The sequence below is a fragment of the Solanum dulcamara genome, chromosome 4 (assembly GCF_947179165.1).
Source record: "Solanum dulcamara chromosome 4, daSolDulc1.2, whole genome shotgun sequence".
NCBI lineage: Eukaryota > Viridiplantae > Streptophyta > Magnoliopsida > Solanales > Solanaceae > Solanum > Solanum dulcamara.
The window spans coordinates 13823340-13848697 of record NC_077240.1 but is presented as its reverse complement, the minus strand read 5'-3'; the positions used below and the strand labels follow the sequence as shown (position 1 = coordinate 13848697).

General features: G+C 34.4%; 4 protein-coding genes across 4 annotated transcripts; all 4 read left to right on the top strand.

Annotated features, from left to right (window-relative positions):
- Positions 1 to 20: 20 nt before the first annotated feature.
- LOC129886422 (uncharacterized) lies at positions 21 to 3815 on the top strand. Its single transcript, XM_055961095.1, has 4 exons — positions 21 to 368; positions 467 to 730; positions 1427 to 1586; positions 3325 to 3815. Exons 1-4 carry the CDS (start codon positions 153 to 155, stop codon positions 3501 to 3503), a joined length of 819 nt encoding a protein of 272 aa, XP_055817070.1. The 5' UTR covers positions 21 to 152; the 3' UTR covers positions 3504 to 3815.
- A 1103-nt stretch (positions 3816 to 4918) lies between these two features.
- On the top strand, positions 4919 to 6212 carry LOC129884717 (extensin-like). Its single transcript, XM_055959003.1, has one exon. It carries the CDS (start codon positions 5022 to 5024, stop codon positions 5967 to 5969), a length of 948 nt encoding a protein of 315 aa, XP_055814978.1. The 5' UTR covers positions 4919 to 5021; the 3' UTR covers positions 5970 to 6212.
- A 4059-nt stretch (positions 6213 to 10271) lies between these two features.
- Positions 10272 to 11455, top strand: LOC129884020 (protein TILLER ANGLE CONTROL 1-like). The gene is made up of 4 exons (XM_055958401.1): positions 10272 to 10326; positions 10447 to 11009; positions 11152 to 11305; positions 11442 to 11455. Exons 2-4 carry the CDS (start codon positions 10485 to 10487, stop codon positions 11453 to 11455), a joined length of 693 nt encoding a protein of 230 aa, XP_055814376.1. The 5' UTR covers positions 10272 to 10326; positions 10447 to 10484.
- Positions 11456 to 16886: 5431 nt separating this feature from the next.
- LOC129886420 (cytochrome b5-like) lies at positions 16887 to 22437 on the top strand. The gene is made up of 4 exons (XM_055961094.1): positions 16887 to 17005; positions 17096 to 17195; positions 21721 to 21787; positions 21869 to 22437. The coding sequence occupies exons 2-4, from the start codon at positions 17118 to 17120 to the stop codon at positions 22120 to 22122; spliced, it is 399 nt and encodes a 132-aa protein (XP_055817069.1). The 5' UTR covers positions 16887 to 17005; positions 17096 to 17117; the 3' UTR covers positions 22123 to 22437.
- The last annotated feature ends 2921 nt before the right edge of the window (positions 22438 to 25358 follow it).

Sequence of the window (25358 nt, the reverse complement as noted above, 5' to 3'; positions counted from 1 at the left end):
TTAGGTAGTACAAAATCAATTCTTTGGAAAGGTGCGGACAAAAAATTTCCTTATCTTATTCTCCTCCTGTCAATCATATTATCGTCCCCTTTTGTTTTCTTGAAGTTTCTCCTTGTTAGCGTATCAGACAAAATCTAAGCACCGACGAAACCATGGCCGCCACACTCAGCCTTCTCAAACTTCCAATCTTGCCCTCAAAACCCAAAGCCAAGATTTCAATTCCCAGCAAGCATTCTCCAGTTACTCTTCTGCCACAACAATGTCATCAAGATTCTTACAACCCACAAAAGCTCCTCCTTCAAGATACTGTCAGATCAGCTTCTCTTCCTCTTACAGCACTCGCATTTCCTTTCTTTCTTGATGCCAAGGCATGTTTTTTTTTGAGAAAGTTTTGATCTTTTTTAAATTTTACTTGCCATATTAATGATTTTGAATCTTGGTCTTTGTGAATTTGATGGAATTACAGGATGCACTTGCAGCAGGTGGAGAGTTTGGGATTTTTGAAGGGAGGAGTTTTGCTCTGATTCATCCCATTGTGATGAGTGGTTTGTTTGTTTACACTTTATATGCTGGTTATCTTGGGTGGCAATGGCGGAGAGTTAGGACTATACAAAATGAAATTAATGAGCTGAAGAAGGAAGTTAAACCTGTAACTGTGACCCCTGAGGGAACCCCTGTTGAACCCCCTAAGCCATCCCCTGTTGAAGCCAAAATTCAGCAACTCACCGAGGTCCATTCTCTTTTGTATCAGTTTACTTTTGTTCTTTGTACCTTTAACATTGTATTTACAGGGGTTGTGGGGCAGGGGCAGATCTAGAGGGGGGGCATGGTGTTCACCCGAACCCCCCGGCAATTTTTTTTTACCCTTTTTATCTATCTATATAGATAGATAGATAGATAGATATAGATTTTGAATACCTTAAACACAAGAATAGAGCTTGACTTACTGGTTTAAGTAGTTCAAATTTCTTCCAAGTTCAAATCCTAGGCAATGCGGTTTTTGTTTTTCAAACTCGCTTAGTAAAAATCCTGGGTCCGCCACTTTAGTGGGGAACTATGTGTGTTTTTGATGAAGAAAGCATTATTGGTCCTTTGTCGCCAAGCTATTGCAAAGTATACAACACCTTTTGTGGATATGCCTCCTTATAATCTAATATGACTAACTAGTAGAAATTCTTTGGTAGTTCTGGCTTTTTGCAATCTTAATGACCTATTTTGAATAAACTTTCAATTACAAATATTGCACGTCCCAGAAAATGAAGAGATATTTCACAATGTGTTGATGGAATTAATAGATGTAATGTTGTAATCCCCTTTGGTTGAGCTTCTAATGAAATCACTTGCAGATGTGATACTAAAACTGGTGGTCATGTTTTATCCACTTTTAAGTTCTGAATGTATTCTTTTGCTGCTTTTGAGCTTGCAGGAGCGGAAGGAGTTAATCAAAGGTTCATACAAGGATAGACACTTCAATGCAGGTTCAATATTGCTTGGATTTGGGGTGTTTGAGGCAATTTTTGGAGGTTTGAATACCTGGCTTAGGACAGGAAAGTTATTTCCAGGGCCTCATTTATTTGCAGGGGCAGGTAATGTTCACATCTCCTATCAATACATGTATTTACATTAATATAAATGCGTCATATGTTTCATCCTATTTTGTGTTTTCCCTTATTTGTGAGTACTAAAATGATTGTATCATCTTTAATTTATGTGACAAAAAAGGTAGTATACCTTTTCAGAATAGGACAAAGTTTGTATAAATATCTTTGTTGTACAATGTTTTATATTTTCCTCTTAATTTGGAATCCTAAAATACAACAAAAAATTATTCAAAGTAGTAACAACTAGGGCCAACAGTTCTATAAATAAGTATCTTAGCTTCTGCGTATATGTGGAACCCTATACTTGTATTCTGCTATAGCATAGTAATATTATTTATTGTTACCCCTATTGATTTTCGACTTAAATCCTACCCAGTGGAGTAGAAGTTGTCTGAAAGCTCACTTATAGTTTTGAGGACTATCCATATCTGCCTTACTAGTCTCATGCCTCTTGCATGCATTTTCCTCCTATGGTTGATAAATTTTGTCCATATTACCTCCATTCACAGCAAATATGGTTTTAGGCTATAGTTTGTCTTCATTAATCTACACATGGTACTATTTCAAGATTTTTAGACAACTTTATTCATATTAATCATTACTCCATCTAGTATCATTTTATGTTGCTTTTTTAATTCAAACTAATGCAGTTGGTAGTCTACTAAAATGACCAAAATATTTCCTACTACAACTAAATTGTTTTGATAATACCTTAAGTAGAATCATATATGGTTAAACTTTAATAGAATCATGGTGGGTCCATAGATAAAAATTTGCCCTTTTTTTCTTTCTTTCTATTTTTAGTAGTTATGAGCAGTAGTCCCCTGACTATAAATAGGAAAAGATGTAGAGGTTGCATGCCAACACTCATGAGCGACTGAAAAGTTGGCGAAGTAGCTAGTCAAATAAGAGGCTAGAGTCAAAGATACACGGAATAAAACACAAAGAAGGGTAAAATGAAAAAAAACAATACAAAAGCAACATGGAAGCAAAACTAGATTTGTTCTTGAAACGTTATTATCTTTTAATTAAGACGAAACGAATATCCCGGGATCAACCTTTCATTCCACTTCTAGTCTCTATGTTAATAGGAGCAGGACTTATTCATTTCCAACGGCAACCGTATGTGGGCTTTTAAAATTGTTTTATTGTTAATCATAGTCATAATTTTTTCTTGGAAAAGGATTGAATAAAGCAGGAATATGGTCAAGACTCAAGACAGTGTTATCAACAATCTTTGAATAGGAGAACTCTGTAATTGCTGCCTAAACGTGTTCTTTAATTCGAAGTGAGATCAATAGATCTACAATCAGTGGAAATTAGGAGTTGTTACTCTTGCCAAATTAAAATAATATTATAGAAGACTTCAATCTCCAAATAGTTACTGTTTACAGAGTTCCTTGAATTTACAGATGACTTTTTTAGCTATATAATATTGTCCATCTGTTATCAGTGAGTTTAAGTAACTCATCGTTGTTTGAGGTGATCTGGTTATGCATTTCTGAGCTGCAGTTCTTACAAGGCTTTAAAGCATGTACACGTTTCTATAGATCCTACAAGTTCCAAGGGTTTAAATTGTTCTAGAACATAATGTCGGGGCGAACTTGCTGCCAATGCTTAAAATGAAAATAATATTTGTGTTTCTCTGTTAGATAGACACCCTTTTATTTCATGATGATTGTTAAGCTACATGACTTGATTTGTTTTAACTTTCATTGAACAGGGATTACAGTTCTATGGGCCGCAGCAGCAGCCCTTGTACCAGCAATGCAAAAGGGGAACGAAACAGCTAGGAATCTGCACATAGCTTTGAACACATTAAACGTTGTCCTATTTGTTTGTCAAATCCCCACTGGAATTGACATTGTCTTCAAAGTATTCGAATTTACCAACTGGCCTTGAATTGGCTCGAAGTTTGAAGGTCGAGATGTCTACATTCTTGTCTGTAAGCTTTCACAATAGAAGAAATCCTACTTAGTGTGGTAAAGTTGTTCTACACCACCTGTAATGGCTCTTTCAAGGATTTGTCTAGATTCAAAGAAAAAAGAAAAATAAAGGATGATTAGTTTGGATGCCAAAACTAGTTGTGTAAGTATGTGGGTACATCAATCAATCTACTATGCCTCAATTCACAATTATTTGGGGTTTACTATATTAATCTTTTGTATCCATTTAGTTCTGTTCTGGTATTAGAGTTCTTTGTTACAATTGTTATTACTAAGACTCCTACAAATACCATGTTCATAATCATCCCCGTTGTACAATCAATTGATAAGTAGCACAAAGACTCCTATTTTTGTTGAATAAAATTTTATCCTTGGCACCTGGAGATAAATGGAATATGAATCCTTCTATCATCAACTTACTTTGTACGAGGAAGACAATAATCAAGTTTTTAATACACAAAATGTAAGAATGGATGGTTGAAAATAACCTCCTGTTGTACAACTTGGATGGAATTACTAGGAAATCAATCAAGTGAAAGATTCAAAAAAAGGAGGAAAGGACTAATGAAAAGAAGCTGTTTTAGCTTAGAACCCTCTTGAAGCCTCTTGAAAAGGGAGACAGCATCATATTTCGGCAAGCAAAGTCAAGACAAAGACTGTTGAAGTGAATAACACCCCATATTAGTACCCCTTTTTGTTCAACTTCAAATTCAAGAATCTTTATTGAAATCCAAAATACAGTAACTTATTCATGATTGTTCATTGTTTTTCCTCTTTTTGCTTTTGATGTCTGTCGTTCTTGTAACAAAAATGAATCTTGAGGCAAGGATAAACAAGGCAAGAGGACTCCAGTTAAAAGGACCATATATATTTTGTCTATGTATGGTAGATGCTTTGATCTAAGTCTGCATGATCAACAGTACTGTACAAGTGTAGAAGCCTCAATTAACACATTTTACTTCATATACACACGATATCTAGGACAGATTCTGCAGGGAATATGAGCATTTCACGCAGCGGCCCCTGTCTGTTTAAAAAACGGCTTGTCCTAGACTCAGAACTGTTAAAAATTCTGTTACCCCACCACCAAGGTTGTTTCTGCTGTAAGATTTTATTAGTTGTCACCGAGTATTTGAGAAGCCAATCAAAGTGAAAACTTCATTCCACTAACAAAAAAGATGTGATGTATTCTTGATGAATGCAGACACCAAAGATTTGATACCAAACCTTGAAAATGACCCTGATGCTTTTCTTACTCTCCTTTTCACCTTTTTATTTGTTAGTTTTGGTAACTTTTTTTTATTTGTCCCTATTTCTCACAGTGAATTCCTCAAGAATCCTTAGTCATAATCTTGTATAAATTAAAGTGTGCATCAAAGAATTGAATACCCAAGTCATTGAAGTTACCTAAATTCGAATTTAATATAATTAGTGCAGTGGGTGGGGGGTTTCTATTGTTGTGTGTAGTATTACAATGTCTAACCAACAAAGACCATTTTCATGGTTCCGGTTGGCTCCTTTCGGTCGCCAAATGCAACCAACTCCACCACCTACCCCTCGGCCAACAGCATTTCGAGCTCCTGCTCCACAGCCATATAGGCCTCCTGCCCCTCAGCCTCGGCCAACCATTCGACGACCTGCTGTCACAGCTCCTCCTCCTCCTCCACCAACTGCTCCAGCTCGAGCATTGTTCCCTGGGATTACTACTACTCCGCAGCCTGCACCAAGGTCCCCAACACCATCCACTGCCCCTAGCTCTCCAGCCAAATCAATACTTTCTTCTTCACCTACATCTCCCACATTTCTGCCAATCATTTCCTCTTCCTTCAGCTTAAGGAGCCCTGAAACCAAGACCCCTGCCCCTTATTCCTCTTCATTGACAACTAATTCTCCATTCCCAAAACCAGCAGCATCACCACCTAAAACTGCACCTCCAGCTCCTTCACCTGCCACCACCACTGTCACAGCTCCTACTACTTCAAGAATTGCCAAGCCTTTAAACGAATTGCCACCAAAGCACTCTAAGATGAATGAGAAGTCTGCTATGGATAACAAGAAAGTTAGTACTAAATTTGAAAAATTACCAAGGAGGTTGGTAACGCTGATTGGCGAAAATAAAGGGGCGATAATGGTATTGAAACCAAATTCCACCAAGAAATCTTATACTACTACTACTACTACTAATGTGTTTGGAGGTAAGTCCCAAATTGTTGGCAAGAAAGAAGAAGCTAATACTGCTGAAGGAGAAATGGGGTCTAAAAAGAAGAATAAGGAAGATCAAAATGACATGAATACAATGGAGATGGAAGAATCTACTCTGTTCATTAACAGTAATATACAAGGAGTGAACAATTCGATTTTAGACGATTCAAGTCTCACTCACCATGATCCTGGTTTCCATATTTTCTTCTCAACGGATTAAAATCTCTTTGCTTTGCTAATTATTATAGATACAAAGATGAAGGCTTTTCCCTGTTTTCTTGGTGACATGCAAGCGTATGAAGTTCAGGTAATAATAATATGATGTTTGAGAAATTTTTTCCAATTGATAATAAACAAAATTAAAGTGAAGAGGGCGTGGATTCTGGATTCTCCATGTATGAGTTGCAGTCCACCTTTGATGTACTATGTTATCGGCATAATTAATTTATGAATTTCCTTTCAACTTGTCCTGCTTTTCAAATATTTGTGTATAGGCAATTACAAACTCTCGTTGTTTCTCTAGCCTACGCGTAGCTCTTAATTGAAATATATATATATCCAAGTGACATGGTGCTAAGCCTTTTGGACTGGCAACACTAACTGCTCGTGAAGAAGTTACCTCTAATTTGATGCTATCTTTCCTATATTCTCGTAAATAAAATACTGAAAATTTTAAATAATGTAAAAACCAGAAATAAGGGAGAAGAAACAAAATTATATTCAAGCCTACTCAATTCACATTGTGTTCTTAAGAAACTTAGTTCCTTCTTAGTATTCCAAGTATACGATTATTTTCTCCAAGAATAAAAGAAATAAACCACATTGATGTAGTGGTACTTCAAACTCCAAGGTACAACGAACACAAAGAACAACCACATCACACTTAGAACTTACTTTGCAAGTGCATTAAATATTGCAGAAAGAAGTATAGTAATTGAGAATTTTCGTAAGTAAAAATCTGAGTAAGCAGACAAGTATTCATAGTCAACAAAGGAGAATAGTGTGAACAAGTGTTATTGTGCAGAAAAGTCATAACCTATTTAAGATGAAAAGGAATTACTGAAATTGCATCTTTTCTCTTGGATGGTTCAATCGACAAAGACATGAGTTAATATAAACTCCTTTGGAAATCTCCCGAAGTCCTACAAGAATAAAGATATTATTGCCTCTAAGTCACTATTTGATTATTATGGGTATAAAGATATTTTTGATCATTTACTTATCCTCAATATGGGATCAATGCTTTACGGCTCCACTAACAACCCGACAAGATAGTAGTGCACTTCTTCTTTCTTGACGTTCCATTTTTGTTACTATATATTATTTCTTATATCACGATTATCATATTATGTTAGTTATAGTTTTTGTTCTGTTGCTATCGAATGTTTTTATTATTATTTGTTGTTTCTTCTACTTCCGTTTACTTCTTTTAGGGATAGCTATGGACTATTTTTCTTTAAGTCGAGGGTCTATGAGAAACCACCTCTCTACCACTGAAGTAAGGGTAAGATTTGCGAACAGACTAACCTCCTCAAACCTCACTTTGTGAAATTACACTGAGTATGGTGTTATTGTTAATGCATATATACAAGAGGATGCTGAACGGCCAAGTATTGATATTGCAACTTTAGATATTACTCTTGAGAAACTACTTCGTTATGCCCATGGATTCTCAATTCAATTTGTGAAAAAGCCATAACTACTGAAGCACTTGCTATAAGAATGACACTTGAACATGCAATCAAATATGATCAGAAGAATGCGAAGATTTTGTCGGATGCAAAAAGCGTTATTCATGATCGAATTCAAAAAAATAAATAAATAGAGACGACCCACGTCTAGAGGACCAAATGCAAATGTATGTTGAATGAAAGACCATAATTTTTGTATTCAGAGAATCCAAAGCAAAACTCTTACCCATAACAGACTGGCAGATGAGAAGAAGGTGGTCATTGACTGCAATAAGACATGACACAACCCGTTAAAATTACAGCCTCTCCACAAATCTTGATAAATATCCATGGTACGCGCAGTGCTGTGTACTACTGTGTATGCTTAATTATCATAATCCATTTCCCGTTATGTCCCTCTAGATTTCTGTTCTGGTTAATTTCTCAAATGGTCACTCAACTAATATTATTATTTCGAAAAAATCGCATTTCTTCTTGATTTCAATCTTTTTTTTTCAAAAAAAAGGGACTTTATGAAATAGTAATAAATAGTTGAGTGACCATATAAGATAGGGTCGGCATGATACGGTATTGAAAATTTCGGTTCGGTATTACGGTTTTTAAAAAATACTATACCATTACCATACCAAATTAATTCGGTATGGTTAGGCATTTTACGGTACAGTAAATTGGTTACCATAGTTTGGTCAACTTCAAGCCTTCAACTTACATATATTCGTATAATAAACAATTATGATTTTGGCTTTTCAAGAAACGTCTCAATTATATCATAGTAATACCTTATACATGTAAAAAAATATTCAAAATAAAGTACAAACAATTCTCTTCGTTAAACAATCACCCAACAAGAACATTTAAATAAAAATAGAGTGATCAAAATTTCAACATCTAAATAATTAGTTATTTTTATATATTTATTAGTATTATATAGTTACATATATATAAATTTTATATAATTATATACTTCGGAATGATATTCGGTATTTTGATATTTTTTTTATAAATATCAAATACCATATCGAATACCAAACTTGTTAAAAATGCATACCAAATACCATCCCAATCATAAAACCCGAATCACGGTATTAAAAATTTCAATTTCGATATGGTATTCAATATCTACCATACCACGCCCACCCCTAATATAAGAAATCAAGTCTGCCCTATCATAGCGATTGAATATTACTTAAATCCGTTACGTGTATAACAATTGTTTGATAAAAGAGTGAAAATTTAAACTTAAATATTTAGATTCATAGTGTGTGTATATATATATATCCTAGGTGAATAATCATTTGTATTATTTAGGTGACTTTTATGGTATCAATGTGTATATTGGTTAGATTCTAGTCTGTCTATGTGAAAGTACTTGATAGGCGTAAGTCATGATATCAATATTAAGTCCCTTTTGTAATAATATTGTGTTAGAGTGGAGCTTTTCTAACGATAGGAGGTGAACTTAATGTTCATCTTCCATCTTTTTGTATCCTATGATATTATCCAGGCCTGCCTAATATTCCAACATAAGGAAAAAGAAAAAGGTATCAAAGTAAAGATTCTAAAATCGAAGTCGATTTGTATATATTGCAATAATGCAAAAGGTAGCAGCTTGGCGATTAGTTAGTTCAACGAAAATAATTGAAGAAAAAATTGAGTTTTAGTCATAATAATTGGTAGCTGTATAGTGTGTGTGAATTATTTCTTTCCAAATATTACGGTAAAGTGCAACAATTATTTGCATCATTGCTTTTTTTCATGAAACAAGGACTTGACCAAATGCATGCACTACTAAATAAGATTCTCATAGCATTCTTGAATTAGTACTTCTGCCGACTGCCTAACTCATAATGATCAGGTTTATCATATGAAAATAACTTACAATAGAAGCCAAATTGACATGACAATTGAATCAATTAGTGAGATGTTCTCTCTTATTTGCCAATTGCTTTTACTTTTGAAGATTTAAAGTTGACTACATTAATAATTATGAGCTCTCTTTCGAGCAATTACAATTGACACATACCAATCTAGTACACCTTTTTTTTATTAATTAAGTTAGGTTCACAAGATTCTTTTCTTATTGACGTTTATTTATTGGAAATTTAAGATGAATAGATGCACAAAAACATATTCAGAATTAAGATTTATATTTGACATGTTCAGCCTTTAGTTTCTTATTATGAACTTGTTATACTTTTAAAATTATATGATCAAGAAGAATTTGTTGCACCTAATCTTTTGACTCAAAAGTCATGAGTCACATATATCAACTCCAAAATTAGAGGATGTTGAATAGAGTCACAATCAAAATCATTTCTATGACACAAATTTGAAAGGCTTAATCTTATCCATTTCACCATAAACGTCTGATACTTTTGGGATGCATGCGTCGAAGAAGGCATAGAGATGGAACGTGCGTAGTTTTTTCTAGAGAAACATGCAATAATATGACATGCAATATGATCTTACAAACAGAGGGCCCTCTGATCTATTTAGCCTTATATACTTGTCAAGTAATTGAACCTTGTACCTAATTGGTCCCCCTCCCCCACCATCCACGGCGGCACTTACTTATTTATCTTCCCATTAATAGTCCACTCCACTGCTGCTTAACGTGTCACATATTTCAACTTCAATCAATTTCCCATAGCCAACTTCCCAAATCCCAAACAACAAATGAAGGTACAATTTAATTTAATCATTTGTAGCTCATCCTCATCTGTGTTTTTTTTTTCCTTATTAATTTCTCCCGCGCGCTCCTTTTAATTAAAAAAGTGTATTTTCTTCCAAATAGTTGTGACAAGCTCTAATCTCTTCTTCTTTTTTTTTTGGTTTGAGGCGGGGCGTAGATCTTCAGTTGGTTTCACCGTAAACGTAATCAGAAAGGTGAAGCTATCCGACCCTTCCTTATATTAACTTTCTGGCTAATTAGGAGTATATATATTTATTTTTTTAATTTAAAGAAATTCATATGTTTGTTGAAGATTTTATATAACTATTTGTCAGATGGATTGTTTGGTGTGAATGCGAAGAAAGATGAGGTGATGATTAGTAATGATGAAAATATTGGGGATCACAAACAACTTGTTCTTCAAGATGAGTACTCTATGTTGGATGGCTGGAAAGGAGGAATCCTTACAATCGGCACATTTGGATTCGACCCGCTAATTAAAGATGAATTAGAAACTGGCCTAGACGACGTTGAAGATCATGAAGAATGTGAAATAATTGCAGTTAATGATGATGAAGAACAGAACCCCATGATGTATGCAAATAATGGACGTGAGAAGGCACCAACTATGCCAAATGTGATCCCGAGTTACTGCCCTCTTGCTGATAATGATGAGTACTCAAACAAGGGCATTAAGAAGGAAAGGATCACACTGGCAGATTTGTTCTCAACTCATCTTTCTGATGATAAGGAGAAAGTCCAGCTTCCGGATTTGTACGATGACGTTTCTAATATTAATAATAAGAAATCGTCGAAATTACCCCAAGTGAAAAATGGGCTTTCCTTTGCTAAGAAGATTATTCCTAGAGTCCGGGAGGATTCTCGTCGCATACAAAAAGTGAGCCAACAACTTAATGAATAGTAACTTAATTGACATGCTTGCTGTTACTCAATTTTAACTCTGCATTAATTTCAATTAATTTAATTTATTAATAATTATATATAAAAAAAATAACTTCATTGTTTGTGTACGTACGTAGTTGATGACAAGGGCATTGAAAAAGAAGGTTCATCCAGACATGGAAAGCAAGAATCAAAAGAACAGTCGGGCGATCATAGCAGCAGCGGCCAGTACTATGCTCGAGCTTTCCCCTATCACCACCTCCAAATCTATTTCGCTTCGGGAAATTTTAGGTGCTCATTACATTATATACGCTCTCTCTTTTTCAATTTTTATTTTTTCTTTTTTGATAATTTTTTAATTCTAACTTTTCACATGACATGTATAAGTCTGTGCTAATATTTATTTTTTCCTTCATTGCATTTGCAGAAACCACTGCCTAAGCTATTCTGTTGCATGCAGTGTACTCGATTTTAATTGCTCGGAAATGAGAGGCAATGCTTATCCTTATAATGTTTGTGCAAGTAGTAGTAATTGTTAATTTCTCAAGTGATTACCATATATTCGTTTGATGAAGGTCATATATATATATATATGTTGCCAACAACTAGACCCTGTGAATTCTACATGTAAAACTGGCTTTTGGTCTTCGTTGTAACAAGACTCTATTTCAATTTATGTGAGCCTATTACTTATATGACAGCATAATAAGTAAAATATATGCATATATTTGTGTTGTAATATGGCTTTTGAAACTAACGCCAGAGGCGGATCTAAGATTTGAAGTTTATTGGTTCATGCAACGATCTTAAGTTAACACTCCCTAAGTTCCAATTTATATGGCACCTTTCGAATTTCGAGATTCAAATAAGTCTATTTTTTACCGTAATTTTTTATATATATCTTTTAAATATTTTGAACTCAATCATTGTGACTTATAATATTTTTTTTACTTAGTTTTAAAATATACAAATTTTAATTCAAAAAACTTAAAAATTCCATGTCGAAATTCATGGTCAATTTAAATTGTTGACTCTCGAAATTCGAATTTGCCACATAATTGGTACAAAAAAGTATACAATAACAATAAAAATGAGTTTACGGTCGAATATTTACAAATATTCATTAAATTTCTTCATACATATACATTCTCCGGAGAAAAACTACTAAGTTCTTATGAACACGTACATGCATCATACTGTACATCCACCACTTCATGCATAACATTGCGAAGCTGTTATGCATGTGAAATGTCAAAGCACCACTTACAAACACCAAAACAGAGTGATATAATATTCTTAATTATCCCATGTGTAATGTCAAGTGTTGTCAACTTGCATCATATGGTCTACATGGGGAACATATTTCTTCTTGTCTCATGACTCATCTCATAATTCCCTTTAGTCAATTCTTAGCGTTCAGTAGAAAATAGAAATAAAATTTTTTAGCTTTCAGAAGTACTAGTAGTAGTTATTAATTGGAAATCATCAAACTAAGGAGCGATTCAGCCATTTAGCTTAGTTCCCATACTTTTAAAAAATATATATATTAATAGATAATGATATACGTTATTACAGAGAATTGGAAGGGCAGATAGGCTACTAATTCTTTTTTGTTGAGGGAAATTAACCTAAAATATTACAATTATCCGAAATAGCTGGTCTTTCATGACTCTAACAAAAAAAGTTCTTAAATAAGTCATAATTTTTACATTATAGTGTTACGAATTTGAGCTATCTCATTGAACTTTTCTTAGGCAAGAAAAATATAAACTTCAAAAGCATACAACTCTGTCTTCCTATACATATTGGTAATATTTTTGGAAAAATTACACGAGTTGACAAACATTATTAGTTTATTATTGTATATTGATATAGTTTTATTTTATTATCATTCATGGGTATATTTTGCTGAGATTTGCTATAATTTGTGGGTATAGTATTTGTATAATTTGCTATACAATTCACAGTTTTTGTATAGTGTTTGTATATTTTGCTATACAATTCGTGTATAGTGTTTGTATATTTTGGTATATAATTCGCGCACAACGTTTGTATAATCGTGCACATCATTTGTATAATCTCACACATCAGTCATCATTAAAGGAAAGGAATTTTGTATATTTTTTTACTTAAAATTCCGTTTATACAAATTTAAATGGACTACAGCAAACATAAATTTGTTATTGTAAGTAATTATAGAAACTATACTCATATGGAGTTATTATGCTTAAAAGGTTTGTCATACATGAAATTTTTCCATTATTTTTTCCTTCACCGTCACCCTTTAGGAGCCAATAAAATCATATATATATATATATATATATATATATATATATATATATATATATATTGACGTGTGTAATTGTTTTTGTTTTTATTTTGTGTATATACATATATAAATTTTAACAAAATCCGCTTAAATGACGATATGAGTTAAATTCAAATTCGAGATCATAAAACATTGTTATTATTGTAGCTAGACATAAAAATTTTATCCAATTTAAGTCGGGTCTCTACAAAGTAAGCCTAATGCTCGTTAGAATTTTTTAAAGGTTATTTTATCTTAAATTTTAGCTCACGCTTAAACAAGTGGTTGTAGATTCACGTGATGTTACGTGACAATTGGATCGAAAGAATGTGAGCTTTCTTGATCGCGACATAATATTTTGTTAATTTTTAAGCAACTAAAACTTTTAGTGTACTTCATGCTTCATGAATATTTACTTTAAAATTTAAGTAATAGTTTAATTCATGTTCAACATTTATTGGCAACGATTACAACATAAAAATCCAAAGACTAAGATAATATCTAATAAAACAATGTAGTCCATGAGACATAAAGGTTTATTGAATTTTATTTATAGAATATAAATAATGTTTTAGCACAATCTATTTAAACTATTTTCAAGGTATAAATTTAATTCTACATGTAAAATCATACTACTGTTGATTACGAGAGAGATATAAACATTTTTTAAAAAAAAAAACTGTAAAAACAAATGTAAGTTGATATATGGTGAATATTTTAAAACTTTTAATGGTTCACACTTCAATATATCCAATTTATATTAATTACTTGCAATTCTGTCATCATTTACAGAATCTTAGTACTTCACTTGGTTGGCTATCGATCTAAACTTTCATTTTATTGGTGAAAGTTTTATTTTCCACCTTCTAATTACTTTTCTCTATGCCAAATTTTATTTTATTTAAAAAACATCATTTAATAGGGGTGATAATTTCAAATATATACAATAAAATAATCAGTTTACAACAACTATAAGCATATTTTATTTATATAAAAAATAGCCAAAAATCATATATTATATACTGGCTATACAATATAGCTTGCAAAAAATCGTAAAAAGTATACACCGATTATACAATATAGCTTACCTATAATGAGTTATACACTGACTATACATTATGATACACTCAAAAAGTTGAATATAATTTAACTATACATAAGGTATACATGAAGTATACATTGACTATTCAATCTCGATCAATTCAAAATCACCTCTAAACAATCTCAAATTTTAGATATGAAATTCTTTTTATTGTTTCAAGAATTTTAATATATAATTCACTCAAAACGATTCACTTTTGTGGTACGTAAAATTTTTAAAAAAATAGAAGAGGAAAAACGTTGAAGAAGAAAAAGATGCGGAAGAAGAAATCGCAGAAGGGGGTGGAGGAGGAAGATGAGTTATTAATGGTGAAATTGAACGGGAGAATAAGAAGCAATTCGGCCAATTTCAATAATTTTAAAAATGGGCTAATTTTGTTGTAAATCAAAGGACCCAATCAACATTTTGCATAATTTGTCCGATTTAATATACAACTCACAATTATCCTAATCCACTTAATACATAACATATTAATAATTCACTCCAGGCAGAGGTTCAAGCTGCAGTAATAGAAATTAAATGGTGTGTCCAACATGGATATAGCAGGGTAATGTTGGAGACTGATTCAGAACTATTAGTGGGATGGTTAAAGCACAGACTTAGACCACCATGGAGCATGATCCACACATTACAGAGCTCCAAGATCTTGTTAGATTACTGGATCAGTTCCAATGCAACCATGTATACAGGGAAGCCAACTTTCCAGCTGACACTTTGTCCAAATATAGCCATGAAATTGATACCATTCACCAGTTCTACACTTACCAACATCTTCCACATGCAACCAGAGGATATGTCAAATTAGACAAGCTGGAGATGGCTGCATTCAGAAGAAGAAAGCTCAAGCAAATCAAGGAACCACCATGAATTCTCCTTATGTATGCTGCAATCTGTTTCCTTGATGTAGGTACAATAAAGGACTACCACATCTGTCTCAATTTTGGAACTGCTTTGGAGTTTCAGCAGTCACACCAACAAACACTGAAAGGGATTGGAGTATATGCTTCTTGCATTGTCTCTCTTGGTGCAAAGCTACAGCTCTTTGCACACTGCAGAACTGCAACATACATCTACAACAACATCCATCAAGCAACAAGCTACAACAACTATAACTGCAATAACCACATTGAAATGTACACAACAACATACAACAACCACCAGATTCAGCAACAAGCCTTAACAGGAACCACTTGTGCAGATTTGCAACACTTCTGCATTAGTGTTGTAGGTACACTACACAGATGCAGCATCCAAGAACAACATCAGCAACATCGAACACCTCACAACTACTTGCGGAACTGCAGTTCCCAGTGACTGAAAAGGATCATTACAACTTGCATAAACTTGATATGGTGTGTCTGTAAACAAGATACAACGCCTAAATCTCCAACAACCAAAAAGGGACTTCATACTTTTACATCCTGGACAAATTCGGTATGACAAGACTAAGAAAGACACAGATGTAATGAACGATCTCGATCCATGGAAATTGGAAGATTCGTATACTTGCTCTTCTTCAATTTAGCTATGAAATGTAGCTTATTTGGATAGGACTAGTGTAGGTTTCTTTCTTGTATTCACATGGAAGAGGAGAGTCTCCCTCATTTACGTTTTTCGTAGTTGCATTGTATCGAGAGGAGTCCTCTCGTAGGTTTAACGTTTTTCTAGTTAGTTAGGAAGCACTGTATAGTATCGGGGATAAGTTAGCCGACCTTAGTAGGTTGTCCGACTTATGAACCAATTAAAATCGGAGGTAAGATTTATGCCCCCCTCCTTGTATTGTTATGCTTTATGAATAATAAGGCTTGGGGGTGTGCGGCTCAACCTTTGGTTGTGCACGAGAGGTGGGAGCCTCGTGTAGGGTCTGTTCCCCCAAAAAAATAAAAAAATATTAATAATTCACTGGTATAGAATTTATAAAAAAAAGTTTAAAAATCTAATACATAAGCTAAATTTTTTTTAAAAAAAAATAAAAATTGCACGTGTACTAAACTACATGCTTCTTTTTATAATTAACAAAATCCAAAAGGAAAATGAAATTTAACCGTAAAAAATCGTTTTTAACAATATCAAAAGATATCAATCTTTTGTGAAGCTGAGAAACAAAAGGAAGAATTTTTTTTTGCTGAGAAACAAAAAGGAAGAAAAAAAAATTAAGTCCAAAGAGGGACTATTAATCTAAGGTTAACAAGAAAATTAAACCATCAATCCCTCTATTCTTAATTAAAAGTTTTGAATTTGAAAATAAAAAAATTATTTATAAAGAAAAACTTACTCCTTCATCCATATTTACTTGCCACAGTCTATAAAAATAAAGAAAATACTAATTTATGATATTGTTTTTTAAACATAATAACTTTAAAAAGAAAATAATACGTAATTAACTAGTAAATTATTATAAAAATAAAATCTATTTTTTAATAGAAGGGACAATAAAAATAACATGAAATAAACGTCATAAAATAATGATGGTAATACAAGGGGATCGGGCATTGGTAATCCGAATTTATTTTGTATAGCCAAAAGTGCAGGCAAACACGTTACTCAAGTTTGACTGCTAGCGTTGGGCGGAAGTTGAGAGGTAAGCCCAATTTCTGGATTCCAAGTTTGATTCTTAATCTTACTCCCTTTTGGTGTATTTCTGACTTTTAATCACAATTTGTGGGCACAGATTGTAGCAGTGATCGGTGAAGATGAGCAAAGTTCATGCTTTTAGTGATTTGTCGGAGCACAACAAGAAAGATGATTGCTGGCTTCTCATCTCTGGAAAGGCAAGCATCTACAATTAGTTATCATTTTATTCTTGATTTCCTTTGCTGATTTTTGATTGATTTTAGTACTAATTTTTTGTTTTTGTTGTTGGGAGTTTTTATAGCTTCCCTGTTTCTAATTTTGGTCTACTTGGGTCAAATCTTGATGTTCATAAATAGATCAATTACAACTAGGTTTCAACCTCAAAGTAGTTTGGGTTGGATATATGAATTCATTATGTGTGCTATTTTGGGTCATTTATGTTAATTTTTCTTTTGAAGTAAATTATCGTTCGTTTAAAATGAATGGGATCCAGGAGTTCAGTGGATTTCTTCATACATATACGGGGTCTGAGCAAAAGCTATGAGTTCTGTGAACTGTCACTCCCGAGTATAACAACAACTGCTAAAGTATCAGTTGCAACTAGGTAGTGCTGCGTATATAGATACTTTATGTTAATTGCGTTCTGTTCTTAGCTAAGTCCACCTTAATTCTTAGAGACTAAAGGTCATATGAAATGACTTTTCGTCATGCCATTCTCTTATTCATTCTTTGTACCATAACTATATCCCATGCAGTCTGTTGAAATCATCAATATACATTCAATCTTCCTAAAACAATTTATTGGTAATTTGAAAACTCTTTCATAAAGGTGGCCATATTATTTTTAAGTTTAGTTTTAGTTTCCTCATCTAATTTTATTTGTGGAATATGTGTTATTGTTTTTAATTGTCTTATTTTCCCTTACCAGTCTTTGAGGTAGCCTATCACCAATTCTCTTCTACAACTTTATTCTTATTCTGGTTTAAAAGTGATTGTCGTCTCCTTTTAATTTTTTATCTATCCCGCGGAGTCATAATTTGTAACACATGTTATCAATCTTTTTAGCCTTTTACTCTCCCTGGATTACGTATCCTGGAATTGGTTAGTAGATTACTCAAATGATTACTAAACAAAGCTTGCAATCTTTAGATCGTATCTGGTCTGGCGCAGGAGATGGGATGAAGAGGCATCATCTCATCCTATCCTAATACAAGGGACCATTTAATCCCAGGAAGTGGTATCATTCCGAAGACTATTGAAGGAATTTGGAAAAATATGCTTTATGTAATAAGAAAATAACATATAAAATACAAGTTGAACGAGAAATAGAGTAAAATGCACCCCACCTCCATGGAAACATAAGTTGTAGATTCAGGTAGATATTGACTTGCTGTTTAGATGAGGTTTGGAAGAAATGAAGCAATGTTAATTAACCATATTTCTGCCCTTAATTCTTCTAAAGATTTAAAGATGACGGGAAGAAAACATTGATCGTGTTTGCAAAAAGTGAGAGGAATATGGGGCTAGAAAGATATTAAACCATTTAAGCTGTTATATTCCATCTTTAGGAAAAATTGTTGTATAGTTGAGAAAATATCATAGGATGCAAACAAATGCCCACTAAACTTCATGGTTCCCAATTCCCATCGCAAAGGTAGTATAAGGAGGGGGTAGGGGGAGGCATGTGGTAGGCATATGCCTTGAGTTCGAATCCCAACTGTTAAATCAAGTTTGTAATTTAGTGGAGAAAGGTAAAAGGGAAGATCCATTGTCCATTTAGTTTCAAGACTAGAAACAACAGGATTTATAGGTTATCAAAATGAAATACCCACCAAATATATGTTGTTTAAGAAAATATTGAACTTAATTTTGCACGACCACACAATATATACGTCTAGTAAGGAAATACTTGTATAAAATTGTTCACTTTGCCATTACTCAAGTAATTATTTATAAATATTACTCTGTATCTCTTTTCTAGAAATACAAATAAATTCTTGAAACTTGTCACTTTCAAGATCAAAAGAATTGAGAATCGGAAAGTCCATCATAAACATGTGCAAGATGGTTCCAGCAATGATCATCTGGTGCGTTTGGAAGGGATTTCATCTCCTAATCACTTCCCAAAGGCTAGAGTGTTGATGAATTCTTTTTGCATAGAGTATGGTCTGTAATGTAAATAGCAGTGAAACTTCTGCAGGAATCGTTCAAAAGCACGAAATGGACATCCACAACTCTGTCCTATCCACTCCCCCCAAATCTCTACTAGTAATTTTACCAATAAAAAATAAAAAGGCATTTGACAGGCAAATATAAAAGAAAGAAACCCTTTTACCCCTTTATTAGTATTTCTTTGTCAAGGAAGAATGACAAGTATCAGTTAGGGGTAAGACAAAGTAGTAACAGAAGGGAGAACGGAATAGAACAAAGAAGACAGAGAAGGGTGAAGCAAGAAGTAGAGTGAAAAGCAAAGGGGGTGTAATGCATAAACCGGTGCATACAACTCCGAAAATAATAATTAAAGGAAATGAAGTAATCATTTTATATTAGTTAGCACCAAAAGGTACAAATTGCAGTGAGAATTGGGATTTGGGCCATGAGAAGTCCATATAATTGAGTGATGGGGGAAAGGTAACAAAAATAATAAGAAAAAATTAAAGTAAAATCAACATTAGGATTAAAAACTAAGTATTCTTTTTCATCTCATCAGAACAACTAAGGGACCTTTTTCCTCCTCCTTCCATTGCATGTCATCCCATGACTTAATGGCTCATAGGATTAGAATTAAAAGGAGAGAAATATGAAATATAATGAAATAAGGTGAATTAGAATTTATAGAGATTTGGGCCATGAGAAGTCCATATAATTGAGTGATGGGGGAAAGGTAACAAAAATAATAAGAAAAAATTAAAGTAAAATCAACATTAGGATTAAAAACTAAGTATTCTTTTTCATCTCATCAGAACAACTAAGGGACCTTTTTCCTCCTCCTTCCATTGCATGTCATCCCATGACTTAATGGCTCATAGGATTAGAATTAAAAGGAGAGAAATATGAAATATAATGAAATAAGGTGAATTAGAATTTATAGAGTTAGAGCACCAAGGACATAGCAGGAAAACCAAAAAGAAAGACGAAGGGAGAGGATAATGTAGTGTGTTAAGTATTGGTCTTAAATTCTAGAAACTTTTTGGCATCGGTTTAAATATCAAAGTGACAATGAACTTAGAAGTTTACCTTACCTTATCGGGGAAAAGAAGGAACTGAAAAGTGAAGGGGTCAAAGCTAAGCCCAGGTATAGAAGAATCAAAAGATAAAAAAGAATGTCTTCCTGAGAATAAATTGGGAAAAGTGGTTCCTCGAGTGTTAGGGGTATTGTTGTATTGCATTTGGGGAAGTAGGCTAGAAATAAATAACCTAGTAACTTACAAGGTATTACAATTGAGAATGTTGCAAAAATATTTAAACAAAATTGATAATTTACAATTTTTGTCCAACAAAAAAGATAGTTTGAGACTTCTACAAAACTATGTGTAAATAGTATACAGTAAAGAAGAGAGGAAATATGAGAAATATTGTAAATTTGGTTTTCAACAATTAACTGAGATAAGTCTGTTAGGGGAAGGTAATGCAATTCGGTTTTATTTCTTCTATCATATTTGGGAGTGCTAAGAAATGTGTGACTTCTGCACTTGTTTCTAGAAGAATAATTATGCACCAGCATACAATGGTCTAGCAATTGGACGCAGGGCAATGTCATGAGGTAGATTATTGCTGGCTAGTTAGGGAACTACCTTTGCTCCGCACCTTATCCTTCGATCCAAGCCACGAGGTAAAAGGCGAGCTGACTTAGAGGCTGCTAAGAATTAAGCCTTGTGCTGGGCGACTTCAAAGGAAGCAACCTGTCTGCTGTGGCGGGGGTTCATTCATGTCCAATAAACTTCAAACAAAAGGAGATTTGGGTATCAGGGTTGAGTTTACCAATAGCCTTGTATGACATCACACGTGAATGGTCAAAGGCTTGTATATGTGTCCTCTTTCATTGGACAAGCTGTTGACCGTCTCTGTGATCTTACTTTTTCCCACTGATCCGTTGGTCTCAGTTACTTTTAAATCAACATTAGTTTCCAGCTAGACCAATTTATCCATTATCTCTTTTCATTTCATTCCGCCACCTGCATTCCCTTGTTGCAACTTTCTTTTACAATTGTACCCTTTAGCAAATCCAGGTTACAAGAACATTGCTTTTCATGTAATGGGTACATTGTCTATATACAAAATACATGGAGAGAAGTTTTTCATCTTGACAGAGAACAGTCTGTCAGTACGTAACTGATGCATAAAAGTGCTTGACCAGAATGTTATAGCTTGGAACTATGTTGCTGAGGTTCAGTTTTTTTCCAATTTTAGTGCTAACTGACTATGATGTATTGTAGAATTGTTTGGTGTTCTCTAAGATTTCTAGATGTTGAATAAGTTAAAACAAAATGTAGATGAACAAATACATACGCACCTGAATCTGTAATAATACAAGTTTGTCATCATTTTTGGTGTTGGACATAGACTCTCTTTTGTAATAGATATTGTTCTCACCAGGCGTAAATCAAAACCTTTTCAGCTGTAGGCATTATTCTAATGTTGTTCTAATCATTATTTACGATTGATATAATTTACTTTCCATCCAATTGTCTCATGATTCCATTTTTGACGACTTTATGTTAGGTTTATGATGTAACCTCATTTTTGGATGATCATCCTGGAGGTGATGATGTCTTGCTAACTGCAACAGGTAAGACTAAAATTTTGGTATCTGATCGCTTTTCGTGAACTGAACTTAGATATGATACATGTAAATTTGTGTGATATATAGGTAAGGATGCAACCGATGATTTTGAAGATGTTGGTCACAGTGATGATGCAAGAGAGCTGTTGAAGAAATTCTTCATTGGTGAAATTGACAGTTCCACCCTTCCTGCGGAACCCAAATATACCCCGCCGCCCCCAACGACATCATCCGCTGGAAACGAGGGTTCTGGAAATTTATTGAAGATATTGCAATTCTTGTTACCTTTGTTGATATTGGGTGCAGCCCTCGCCTTCCGTTCCTTTTACCAGAAAGAATAGATCAACTGTCATGTTTCAAGCCTTTACGGGATACAATACAGCCTTCTCCTGTGCATCTTGTCATTTCATATGTTATGTTTTAATCTTAAAAATCAATCCCCTATTCAGCTTATGTGTATTTGCTACCTTTGTTGGATGTCCCTTGTGGGATAGTGAGATATTAAGATGTTGTTAGCTCTGTTGGTAATGTTGTCTGCTAGAATAAAAGTTCTATGGTAAAAGAGGAATGGTGAAACAGGCAATAGGTTCTTCCATGATTGGCATTCTTTGCCTATTTTCTATGACGTCAAACTTTTACGTAATAGTTCACTCAAATCAGGGTATACTTCTATATTAAGTTAACATGGTGTGATATTGTCGTTTGAAGTTAAATTAACATGATTTCCACCCCCACCCCACCTCAAAGGTCTCGCAGCCTTTTCAGTTGATGTGAAGGAAGGCACTTTCATTGCTTTTACTGGTAGGGGGTCCTGTTGTTCCTATGCTACACCACTTTTCCCAAAACTTTTCATTGAGTACTTCGACTTTGAAGTGAATAGCTTTTAGCTTTAAGTGAAAAGTTTTAAATCATTAAAGAGTATGATATAATCTATTTATTTTTATTAGCTTTCAATGTGATATTAAGATCACACACGAACAAAATGAAAGAGAAAACTAAAATCATGTAGATCATGTTATCCAAAAAAGAAAAAAAAAAGACGGAAGATTTACATAAATTACCCCCATAAACTTGTCCAAAAAAATCGAAGATTTTGATTCCACTTCAAACAAGAATAAGGGGTAAAAAGTTGTCCTAAGAATAGAAACGTTCAGAAATATGAAAATACTACTACTTCTGCCTGAGATAAAGGAGATTGTAAAGTTAAGAAGTAAAGAATTGCACACTTGAGATTTAGGATCCGTTTTGCCATTATAATAATTTGGAATAATTTTTTGTTTTATGTAAAATTAGTGTTATTTTATAAAAATTCCAAGATATTGTACTTCAAATTTTGAAAACAATTTATAATTTGTTTAAGTACATTCAAAAAACAAAATAGTATAATAAAGGCGGGGATAGGAAATTATTTAGGCTAGCTAGGGCACGGGAGAAAAGGGCACGCGATGTGGATCAAGTGAAGTGCATTAAGGACGAACATGGAAAAGTATTGGTAGAGGAGACCCTCATTAAACAGAGATGACAATCTCTCGAATGAAGAAGGGGACAGAGAGATTGTATTGAGAGATTTAGAACTTACAGAGAGGCGTCACGATTTTGGGGGTTGCAGGAGTATTATGGTCGAGGAGGTTAAGGGTGTTGTTCATAGGATGCGATGGGAAAGAGCAACCGGACCAGACGAGATTCCGGGGGAATTTGGAAGAGCGCGAGCTCGGTAGGTTTGGAGTGGTTGACTAGGTTATTTAATGTCATCTTTAAGACGGCAACGATGCCTGAAGAATGGATGTCGAGCGTAATGATCCCCCTATACTAAAACAAGGGGGATATCCATAGCTGCAACAACTATAGAGGTATCAAACTTCTAAGCCATACTATGAAAGTGTGGGAAAGAGTGGTGGAGATGAGGGTGAGGAGAGTCGTGTCTATTTCAAAGAACCAGTTCAGATTTATGCCGCGACACTCAACTACAGAAGCCATCCATCTTATGAGGAGACTGGTGGAGCAGTATAGGGAGAGGAAGAGGGACTTGCATATGGTATTCATCGACCTAGAAAATGCTTACGATAAAGTTCCACGAGAGGTACTATGGAGATGCCTATAGGCTAAAGGTGTACCTGTGGCGTACATTAGGGTGATCAAGAAATGTATAAAGGTGCCAAAACTAGGGTAAGGACACTAGGAGAGGACTCAGAGCACTTTTCAGTTGTGACGGAGTTGCATCAAGGATCAGCTCTCAGTCCATTTTTATTTGCCTTGGTGATGGATGGATTGACGCGACAAATTCAAGGTGAGGTGCCATGGTGTATGCTTTTCGCGGACAACATATTCCTGATCGATGAGACTCATAGTGGAGTCAACGCTAAGCTGAAGGATTGGAGACATACCTTGGAGTCTAATGAGTTTAAGCTGAGTAGGACCAAGACAGAGTACCTAGAGTGCAAGTTCAGTGAGACACCTCAGGAGGTTGGCGCGGAAGTTAGGCTTTGTGACCAGGCCATCCAAAAGAAAATTAGTTTCAAGTACCTTGTGTCTATCATGCAAGATAGCGGGGAGATTTGACGATGATTTCACACACCGTATTATGACAGGGTCGGTGAAATAGAGGCTCGCTTCCAGTGCTATGTGACAAGAAGATGTCACCACAACTTAAGGGTAAGTTTTACAAAGTGGTGGTTAGACCGGCTATGTTATATGGAACGGAGTGTTGGCCAGTTAAGGTCTCTCACGTTCAAAAGATGAAAGTTGCCGAGATGAGAATGTTGAGATGGATGTGTGGGCATACCAGGAGCGACAGAATTAGAAACTAGGCTATTCGAGACAAGGTTGGAGTAGCCTCGGTGGAAGACAAAATGCGAAAAATGCGACTGAGATGGTTCGAGCATGTGAAGAGGAGAGACACATATGCCCCAGTGCGGAGGTGTGAGAGGTTGGCCATGGATGGTTTCAGAAGAGGTAAGGGTAGGCCGAAGAAATATTGGGGAGAGGTTATTAGACAGAACATGACGCAGCTACAGCTTACCGAGGACATGACCTTAGATAGGAGGGTGTGGAGGACTCACATTAGGGTAGAATGCTAGTACATAGTCTCAGTATTCTCTCTTATTAGTAGGCACATTAGCGCACTATAATTTTTTGTGCTCTGATTTCTGTTATTATCTATTACTTTCTGAACTTTGATTATTCTATTTTATCTGTGTCGCTCTAGTTATTTGTATTTTCATATCGTTTTGAACTTCTTAGCCTTATCTAACCTCTTTTAATGTTTTATTGAGCCGAGGGTCTTTCGGAAACAGCCGTCCTATCTTGGTAGGAGTAAGGTCTGCGTACACTTTACCCTCTCCAGACCCCACATTGTGAAATTTCACTGAATTATTGTTGTTGTTATCGTATAATAAAGCTTTACCAACCGATCAATGATCCTTTTCATTATTTCAAATATTAAGTATAACAAAACACAACTCTATTTTCAACTTCAATCCTATAAATTTCAAATAAAACAAAAAATATTTAAAATCTATATTCAATCATGTGGTTAGAAAGTGTGATGAATGGAAATAAAAGAACATACATGGTCCAT